A 10665-nucleotide genomic window follows, 5' to 3' on the forward strand; every position below is an offset into this window, starting at 1 on the left:
TCTCTTGTCGTCAATAAGCAACGTTTAGGGAGCTCTATAGTATTCAATGAGAGGACCCTGCACGTCAGTTCTCGACGCGAGGGGGTACCCTGCGCGTCGATAAGTGAAGCAGAGGGAGCCTGACCATGCGTCACACGTTTGACGAGTTGGGAGTGAGAACGTGTTGCTCTGGCACAGCTACAAGCCATGTGAGCTCGTAGCCCCTCCCACTAGGATGTACTACCACAGTCGACCGTCGTAAAGCAGCCGCAAATCAATAGCAATACAAAAACCCTCAAAATCATTGAAGAACATTTTATAACCGAACACCCAATACAGATATATACATATATACTGAATATCACACAATATCAGATCACCAAATTAACACTGGGTTACATTAACATTTTACCACAACTTCACCAGATGTAGCTAAAAAAAACTAGCCATTGAAAGAGGTGAAGAGAGAAAGATGGCAGCTTGGTCAGCACTAGTTGCCTCTATAATGTATGCAAATACATGCAGGTCGGAATCTCCGCCCCTTAAGCGCACCCCCGGACAGTGCCAGCAGATTGAAACTGAAAAACAAAAAATGTGATACAAAAAATGTAGTTTCAATTAATTGTTTTTTCACTATCAATTTTTTTTAACTTTCAATACAAGAGTACATTTATTTCAGTTACAATATTGTTTCTCAGTTTCATTTTAAGGTGGCATCGTTCTAACCCCATGATTCTGACTGAGAGACACCATACCACTGTGTTCGGCCACCATGTGCTGAGATCAGTGAGCACATACTACACATACAGTTAGTTTTAGTTTGTTTTCCACTTTATTGTTCAGTAACTGAATTTCTCTAAATTGTTTTGATTTATAATTGTCGCATTTGCAATAACTTTACTTAGTTGGATTGTAAGTTTTAATGTTTTCATATATTATTTGGAAAAGTGTTTTAACAATACGTTGCATTAATGCATAGTTTGTATGAGAGATGTTTTATTTTTTGTCATTTAGGTCAAATATGACGTCATCAAACTTCTAAGTTGTGAATTACAGCTAGAACAGCATAATTAATATTTGAGTTGCTGACCCCTTCTGTTGACAGGTCTGGTTTATTGTACACTGGATTGTTCCTGAGGTGCGAGCCTTCCCACCTGGACTTTGAAAGACTGAGATTCACTTCTTTCTTGATGATCTGCTGCACTTTGCGTTGTGGTAGGACTGTATCACTCACACTTTCACACACAGCTGGTTATAACACCACTGACTGACATTCTCTCACCCCTATTTTCTTTCACACCCTGGGAATTTTTGGACTTTACCCCTTGGACATGTTTTATTTGGGACTTTAAATGATAAGCTGTTGTGTAGAACATTCTCCACATGTGAAAGGTGTGTGAGATTTTCATCTGAATGAACACTGAATTTGTGTAATCTGCTTTCTATAACAGTTAAGGAGTCAGGTTACTAGGGTGTCCCAACATTGAGATCAAAAGTTACTATTTTTATGTGTTTTACTTTGCTTTCATTTGTTGTTCTTTTCTACAATTGTAAATCGCCTTTAACCTGTGGTTGTCAAACTCATGCTTTATTTCACTAAAGCCGGTTTGTTCTTTTGAGTTACATTCCTGTCTCTGTGTCTCATTAAAACACATCCCTGTGCTTCTATAGTCGAACCTATTGGCCCATTAATATATTCTTTAATTAATAATAATTAATATTGTTTTTTCCTGTTACTGTGTTACACAACCATGTCCAGGTACAGTACACAATGTTCCTGCTTAAACGGTGCTCAAACTGGTGCTTAAAGAATGGAGAACACAAACTTTGTCCAAAAACCTCTCATGTTCAGCTGTTTTTTTTGTAAAAAGATAACAATGTTAGCCTTTTCTGCAGCTATGGGGCATATATGGTATCACTCTTGGCTGGAAGCAGTGCTTAATCAATGGAAAAAACACAAACTTTGTCCAAAAACCTCTCATGTTTAGCTGTTTTTTTGTAAAAAGATAACAATGTTAGCCTTTTCTGCAGCTATGGGGCATATATGGCATCACTCTTGGCTGGAAGCAGTGCTTAAACAATGGAAAAAACACAAACTTTGTCCAAAAACCTCTCATGTTTAACTGTTTTCCACTTTTTCTTTGGTCATTTTAGCCTTTTTGTCCAGGGTGAAGGGAGTATCTGCCATCAAACAAGAGGACAGCCGCATGTAGCTATGATGATGTTTGCTAGTTCACCTTACATGCATTAATGTAATAACGTGGTTAGCCTACTCAACGTAAATTACACACGAACAACATGAAGCTACTCACGCAGAGAAGAACGGCTGCTGCTGCATCATCATCCTCATCATTTCTGCTACACTGGCAGGGCTAGGGGCCAGGACTCTCCTCTTCATGTTTTTGGGGGATGTTGCTAACTCCGGGTCCGATAACAGGCACCACACCCGCAGTAGATGTGCTCGGTGTGAGGTCTCGCAGCAAGCTATCAAATACGGCGCATTTCTGGGCTTTTAAAAAAACGCTATGCGTCGCCAGGTGTTTCATCAGATTTGAGGTGTTACCTCCTTTGACAGTGTCACAGTATCAGCTTAAAGCACTTGTTGCTGCTGAGTTTGCATCTTTTGCTGTGAAGTACAGCCAGACTTTGACCGCTTCGCCTTGGACATTTTTAATCTGTAGCTCTGCTCTAAAAGAACGTACGTACCTGGGCCCGCCTACTACGCTTGCAAAGGTAAAATGATTGGCTAGAAGCCAAAGTGTGTGACAGCTCAGGAAAATAAAGCACCGAAATGTGCGCTGCTTTTCGGTCTGGTTACTACCGTTTATGTCACCGGATACCGGTACCCATCCCTACATATAACAGACAATCAACACAGGACGACATAAAGTGCAATGTGCAAAAATTGTAAAAAATCAAAACAAAGACAGAATAAAATGATATTGTGTGTGTGTGTGTGTGTGTCTGCAGCTGTTCTTTGTGTTGTTGCTGCATCGTTGCCTCAGGGGGAATGTTGTGTGTGTAACCCGGGTTAAAAAGATGCATAAATAGTAAAAGATAAGTGAAGTCTGAGAATATAAATATCAAAGAGTTCATTTATTTAAATTTTCTTGTTTATTAAAAAGGTAAAAGTTCATGTAAAATGATTAAAAACATGTTTGCATTGTTTAAAATAAGTTATCTTTCTTTTCTTGTGAATTGTTTGTGAGAACTGTAATTTCCTACGGGGATAAGGTCTGTGAACGTAACACAGGGTGGAGAGGAAAAGGAAAAAAAGAGAGCGCGAGGAGAGAGGGCGGTGGTGCGTGAGTTACACGAGCATCCAGAGAAGTTAGCTTAGTAGTAAGTGTGTTTTGACTTTTCGGACAGATAAGTCAGTGTCGGTAAGCTAGTGACATGACACGTAAAGTTTCAGCGTGAGTCTGGACTGTGTGCTTTGTTTCTTGCGGCCGTGCACGTTAAAGTTAAAGTGAGGCTAACCCAGCCGTTCGCTAATAAGGACTACTGTAGGCTGCTGTTTAGCTAAAGTTGTGGAACATAACAAGCTGCAGAGGATCGTTACCGAACTGGATAACGACGGACACACCCCAGATAGTCACTCTGAGTGCCCGCGTCACTCAGAGTACCTCTGGCAACGTGGGAAGCTAAAACAGGTAGCTTGTGGAGCAGGTGGAGATCACGGACCTTCCTCATCTTTGTGCTACTGCATTCAGAGCGGAGTGTTTCTGAAGGAGCTGAGGACAACTTGTTGCCTGGATTAATCTGGTGGGAATTGCACGTTTCACAAGGTACTGAGTTTATTGATTTATTTTTTGCTCGTTGAGTGAAGAACTTCCGGTTGGGAGATCGTTTTGGATTTATTCTGGAGCAACACAGGCCTGCAACGTAGGGTTTATCTCTGCCGGCTTTAGGTTTAGTTTGGGACTGTAATTGTTTTATCACTGGTGGTTTACACTGTGTGTGTGGAGATTCTGTGTACAGTGGGTAAATTGCTGTGTGTGTTTTTGGTTTGCCTGAATACTGAAATCTGCCATTTTATTATTTTCTTGTTTTCATTGTTTGGTAAATTAAAGGAGGGTTGCAAGGCTCTACTTTACATGGTGTATGACATGATTTACTGCACTGTAGACACTCGTGTTCATTTTCACGTGTAGTGCTGCTGTTAAGGAATAAGCTTCATTGATCCCAGAAACAAAAGAGAAGTTAGCTTAAAAATATCGTACGAGAGTACACTAGAAAAAGAACCCAAAGCCCATTTATTTAATGGTATTGAGTAAATGAGGGCTACATGTGTGTGTGTTATGCAGACTAGCAGAGACTGCAGCTGTCAGCAGCCACACACACTTTCTATTCTTCAAATCAAATCACAGTGAAACATGTTCACTGACAGCTCAGCTTCAGCATCGTCTTCATGCTGTGACTGCAGCCGTTCAACTCTGTTTGTCTTTAACCCAAATCATCACAACATGCAAATATAATCATCAAAATGATGTGACTGGAAGGATGCAGCAGTCTGTGCTCCACCTTTCTCCTCCACACCTGCAGGTGGAGAACATGGATGCATGAATCTCTACAGAGTTCTTTGAATATTATCCGTCTCATCAGTTTTCAGTGAACAAAACTCCTCACAGAGCCAAAATAAGCAGTTTGTATCCAACATAACTCAGCTGGACTCTGATGCTCCGTATAACAGCCACACATGAGTCTGGATTCACTCAAAGCATTGAACAAACTTTATTGGAAATGAAGCTTTTGGACATTTGTTCTCTGATATTTGCTCTTCAGCTCGAGTCTCCATCAGTGGGAACATTTCCTGATTCAACTTTTCTTCTGTTCAAATCAAACTCCATGAGAATCAAAGTGTGAATCAGAGTCCTGATGATCAGATTCTATAGAAACATGGAGACTGTAGAGGATTTACACTCAATATGTTCATTTGTTCCCTTCAAGAAAAATCAATCATTCATCCAATTAAATCAGTCGTTGATCAGTTTGATTGACAGGACAGATGATCAGAGGTGCAGAGTTTTTACCTCCATCATTAGGACAGGGACCGAAGTATGGGTGGAGTTTGTGAGTGAAGGAGCAGCCAGTAAAGGAGTAGATCAGAGCTGCAGCACCTACATCATAAAAGGAGACCAGACCCTCCTCATAATCCACAAACACCCCCACCTTCTCAGGACCAGGATGGAGACAGAGACGGACTGGAGGACCAGCAGCAGCTATGTACTTATTTCCATTTCTCAGCCACACAGTCCAGAAACCATCCTGAGGACTCGCTGTGATTTGTCCCTTCCTGTTGATCGACTCTGTGGCCACTCCTAAATCCCAGTCAGTCTTTCCTTTAACCTGAACCTCAAAGTAAAATCTGCCTGAAGAGAAACTCTGCTCTCCTAAAACACTAACACAGTAAGAAAATCTCTCTGGGTTGTCTGGAAGATTCTTCCTCACATCACTATGATAAACTTGTTTTCCATCATCAGACAGGATGAGCCAGGGATTTGCTGTATCAGGATCCAGAGTCACATCCACCTCATGCTGCTGCACCCTCTGCAGCTCAGCCTCAAACAGCTTCTTCTTCATGGGTTTCCAGACTGTCTCCTCCAGCTGAGCCACAGCTCTCCCCACAGTCCCCTCATATGATGGTGGATGAACTCTGACCTCTGTCCAGTCCTTGCTGGGTGGAGCAGCTTTCAGAGAGGAGAAGCTTTGGAGGAGGTGGAGGTGGTCTTCAGAGCGTGAGAGCTGCTCCACCTCAGAGCTTCTCTCCATCAGCTCAGAGATTTCCTGTTCCAGATCTTTGATGAGACCTTCAGCCTGTTTCTCTGTAGCTTCCTGTTTGTCTTCGATCTCCTTCATGAGCTCCTTCAGGCGTCTCTCAACAGACTCCATCAGAGCCGTGAGGACCTGAACACCTTCTGCTTTCTGTCTGTCTGCAGCATCTTTACTCATCTTCACCGACTCTGTGATCTCCTGAATCTTCAGTCGTCTCTTCTGGATCATCTGCTGAATCTCAGCCTCTGTCTTCTCCAGCTCTGCCTTCTTTCCTTCATATTCTTCTCTCAGAGGAACAAACTCGTGGTTCTTGTGGTCTAAAACAGAGCAGAGCGTGCAGACACATGTCTGGTCGGTCTTACAGAACAACTGCAGAAGGTTATCGTGCTTCGTGCACATCCTGCCTTCCAGGTTCTCCACAGCATCAACCAGCTGATGTCTTTTCAGACGTTTCAGTGTCAGATGAGGCTCCAGGTGAGTCTGACAGTAGGAGGTCTGACACACCAGGCAGGACTTCAGGGCCTTCAGTCTGGTTCCAGTGCAGACGTCACAGGGAACTTCTCCTGGTTTGGCAGCTTGTTGCTCTGAGCTGCTGCTGCTGGCTTTCTGCTGAGCTTCACGTCTGAACTGAGCAACCATCTCAGAGAACAAAGTGTTGATCTTCAGCTGAGGTCGAGTGTAGAAAGTCTCTTTACACATGGGACACTGACAGCTCTGATTCATGTCCCAGTGCTGACTGATGCAGGTTTTGCAGAAGTTGTGTCCACATGGTGTAGTGACTGGATCAGTGAACACATCCAGACAGATGGAGCACAGAAACTGATCTTCAGATCGCAGATTGCTGGCAGCAGACATGTCTGCACTCTGAGGGAGAAAGAAGAGAAACATTTGATTCAAAATTCACTTTAAATTTCATTTTTACAAAGAGAGAAACAAGCGTCAGTAGTCTGAGGAGCTTGGAGAGAAAAGCGTCTGGACTTCTTTGAGTTTCTTGAAGACGTTTCATCAGAGAAGCTTCTTCAGTTCTCAGAGTAACTGGTGGAGACCCAGCAACACACTCAGACACAAACTGGTTCATCCAAACACAAACCTAACATCGTAGTGTCTGCTGTACAGTGCAGCGTCCAGATGGACAGGATCAACGTTTGGGGATGAAGATAAATACAGTCGTTACAAAGATGTGAAATTGTTTCTCTGTTTTACAGAAGGTCCAAGATTCATCCAGATCATTTGTATACTTGAATAAATCAGTTTGTTGGATATTTTCCATCAATCACTGTGAAGTAAACTTCGACCTTGTTGGTGACTGAATACTTCTTATTGTACGTCCAGATCAACGAGCCATTAATATTAAACAGTGACTGTTCCAGTAGAGCTGACAGTGAGGAGGACGATGAATCACAAACCTCAGAAATGTGTTATTAACTGTTGATCCAGTATTTTAATGGCATTGATGAGAACATGTTTATTCAGAGGTGTCTGTATATTTGGTCCATTTGTGCGTCAGTAAAAACTGTCCTGTTTTCTCTCACAGATACTGGAACATCCTCACAAACTCAGGATGTGGAAGAAGATGAACTTTCCCAGTCACTCGCTGGGATACATCATTCATGTTATTCTGGATCCTCAGAAAACATTGATTTATTTTTGTGTTTCACATATTTGTTTGTCCAAATCAAAGATTGATGTTAGTAGAGAAGAAGCCACCATGATAAAGCCTGTGTGTGAAAACGAGATCAGTGGATTTGATCAAAATCCCATTTAAGGAGGAATTCTGTCCTCCAGTTTGTTTAAATAAGCTTTGGGATTAAACAGCATCATCTATGTTTGTGTCTGATGACATGTTTGATCCAGGTCAGCTTGAATATCACAGCTGATGTGTGGAACTCTGACATGTTTAAAGCCTGATTATCAGGATGATTCAAACACATCTGTCTAAATAATGAGATTCATGTTTCCACACAAAGTTACAAAGTGCAGCATCGACTGTTTTCTGAATGATTGAGGATCATCTGTGACTCTTACAGGATACACTAAGTCAGATAATCTTTGTAAAATGTGTGAATGACTTTTTGAAGTACTGACCAAAATCTGCTGGTTTACAGTATCAAAGGCTTTATATCAATAAAGAATAAATAGGTGTTTTCACGTCTGTAATCCTTATGATCAATCAGATCCAGAATCAATCTAAGAGGAACAGGAAGTGATGAATAACCAGGAAGTGTGGAGTCAGTCTGAAGTCCAGAGCACAGCCTGAGTCCACAGTCCTGAGCAGAGCCACAGTGAGACTGAAGCAGCAGCTCGATGCTCCTACAGTGGATCTGTGGTTACATGAGCAGATTTCTATGGATCCAGTGTGACTGTGATGAGTCCTGATGAAGTGAACAGAGTGAAGATTTGTGTAGAAGCAGGAAGTGTGATCAGCTGCACTCACCACTGTTGCTGAGAGGAACCTGATGGACTCCAGTGAATCTTCTTTTAGAGACAAACAGGACTCGACTGCAGCTCTGCTGCTGCTCTCTCACACTTTCACTTCTGCAAAATGACGTTGGGCTTCTTGTTTTTCAGCTGTTGCTCCGCCTCTTCCTGCCTCTCCCTTTACAGGAATCAGCCGGTCTGTACTCAGTGACTGTGTGCAGCGGGTGGGAGGAGTGAGGAGTGGTGTGTGGGTTCACACAGTAATGACGGCCTCAGGTGATCAGGAGAAACTCACCTGGATTTCCTTTTTCCACAGCAGACTGAGAGCTTCAGGTGGACCCTGAAGGAGGTCTCAGACACAGGTGGTAAAAGTACACACAGTGTGTACTGAAGTAGAAGTACTACTGTTAAAAATACTCCAAGTACTAATTCAACTTCTTTACTCAAGTAAAAGTAAAAAGTAGTGGCTGTGAAATGAGAGTAAAAAGAGGTGATTGAAGAACATTTCTAACACGTGTTTATACAAAGCTAACTGAACCATGTGCTGCATCAACGTGATAATAAAATAATATTATTCACTTTGTTTCTAATAAATATTCCCAGCTTGAATCAGACAAGTTGAACATGAGCAGAGAAAAAGAAGCAAATCCAAATATTCCTGTGTTCAGTTTTCTCCATTTACAGGCCGACTGTGCCTCTGAACAGGAACATGAGCAGGAAGAGGCTGAAGTGGATTCAGCAGGTGGAGGATGCCTAACATCAGCTGGAAAGATTTACTGTGACGTTTGTTTGCTGTTTTCGCCTCGTGCACGAGAACATCACCAAATAAACTCCAGACAGTTTTTAATATTTCACTGTTCAAGAGCAAAAAGACTGACGGACTGTGTTTAAGGCCACCTCACAAATGTCACACATGAAATATTCAGTGTTTATTTGCTGGTTTGTTGGCAGCAGCTCCTTAAAGTCTGTCACACATCTGTTTGACCGTCTCCAGTTAATCTGAGACACCAGTTAATCTGCAACAGCAGCATCAGGCGGCTCAGCTGATCTCTGGTGTGTAGCTGCTGTGCTGCGCTCCCATTCCTCAGTGAAAGCAACAGCAGAACAAAAACTCTCTCCATCCACATGTTTGAAAAGAAAGCTTTTAAACAGATGAACACACTCAGTAAAGGACAAAGAAAGAAGTAAGAAAAAATTAGAGTAAAGAGTAAAAGCAGGAGCAACTGAAACAGGCTGCATGCTAGCTGATGCATGCTAGCTGACGCATGAGCACTAGAACTGTTCAACTTCATTGTTATGATTTTAGCACCGAGTTACATGAAATCCTGCATCAAAAAGAACAACACAGCGATCACAGACATGTTTCTGCCAACAAACCAACATTAATTATAGGCCAATCTCCAACCTTCCTTTCATATCAAAAATCCTTGAAAGAGTAGTTGTCAAACAGCTAACAGATCATCTGCAGAGGTAATAGTTTATTTGAAGAGTTTCAGTCAGGTTTCAGAGCTCAGCACAGCACAGAAACAGCTTTAGTGAAGGTTACAAATGATCTTCTTATGGCCTCTGACAGTGGACTCATCTCTGTGCTTGTCCTGCTAGACCTCAGTGCAGCGTTCGATACTGTAGACCATAATATCCTATTAGAGCGATTAGAACATGCTGTAGGTATTACAGGTACTGTGCTGCAGTGGTTTGTATCATATCTATCTAATAGACTCCAGTTTGTGCATGTAAATGGAGAGTCCTCTAAGAATGCAGGACTCTGCAGGAATGTCTTAAAGACATAACGACTTGGATGCTAACTTTCTGCTTCTTAATTCAGATCAAACTGAGGTTATTGTATTCGGCCCTGAAAAGCTTAGAAATATGGTATCTAAGCAGATTCTTACTCTGGATGGCATTACCTTGGCCTCCAGGAACACTGTGAGGAACCTTGGAGTCATATTTGACTCAATTTTGACTTGACATTTTTTTCACATTTGGTGGTAAATAAATTCACTTACAGGTGTGATTGTCATGGTTACCTGTTGTCTCACCAGATTTCCTCTACCTTCTGAAGATCACCTCACCGTAAACAGCATCATCAGGGCCTAAAGACAGAAAAATGAATGAGTGATGCTGCAGCTTCAGTTGTGACTCACAGTTTGATCAGATGTGTTGTCACGGTCGCAGTGGCAGACCGTGTGGAGAGTGTGTTGAGGACCCAGGTGCGAACACAAGTGAGGATACGGGAGTGCACTTTAACCAAAAGCGAGCCTTTTATTGTGGCTGATGATCAAGAAACAAACAAGAATGAGGGCAGTACAAGCGTAGCAACTAAACAAACCTAAACTGGGAACAAACTATGCTATGGCTGGGGATACAAAAGACCGGGCATGGAAACACGGAGGGTGGAAACACAGACGACGCGACACAGACTACATGAAACACAGAGGCTAAATACACATGATGGATGATCAGGGGATTGGCCACACATGGGAGCACAGCTGA

General features: G+C 42.3%; 1 protein-coding gene across 1 annotated transcript; it reads right to left on the minus strand.

The window, feature by feature from the left end:
* Window positions 1–4689: 4689 nt before the first annotated feature.
* On the minus strand, window positions 4690–8596 carry LOC309703540 (E3 ubiquitin-protein ligase TRIM21-like). Its single transcript, XM_082528445.1, has 2 exons — window positions 8189–8596; window positions 4690–6618 (listed from the first exon to the last, which is right to left on the minus strand). The coding sequence occupies exon 2, from the start codon at window positions 6607–6609 to the stop codon at window positions 4951–4953; it is 1659 nt and encodes a 552-aa protein (XP_082384571.1). The 5' UTR covers window positions 6610–6618; window positions 8189–8596; the 3' UTR covers window positions 4690–4950.
* Between the last annotated feature and the right edge of the window lie 2069 nt (window positions 8597–10665).

This window comes from Aulonocara stuartgranti, assembly GCF_965226115.1.
Source record: "Aulonocara stuartgranti genome assembly, chromosome: 3".
NCBI lineage: Eukaryota > Metazoa > Chordata > Actinopteri > Cichliformes > Cichlidae > Aulonocara > Aulonocara stuartgranti.

Coding starts and splice junctions, on each gene's coding strand:
- LOC309703540 (XM_082528445.1), bottom strand. CDS start 6,609: ATGTCTGCTGCCAGCAATCTGCGATCTGAAGATCAGTTTCTGTGCTCC.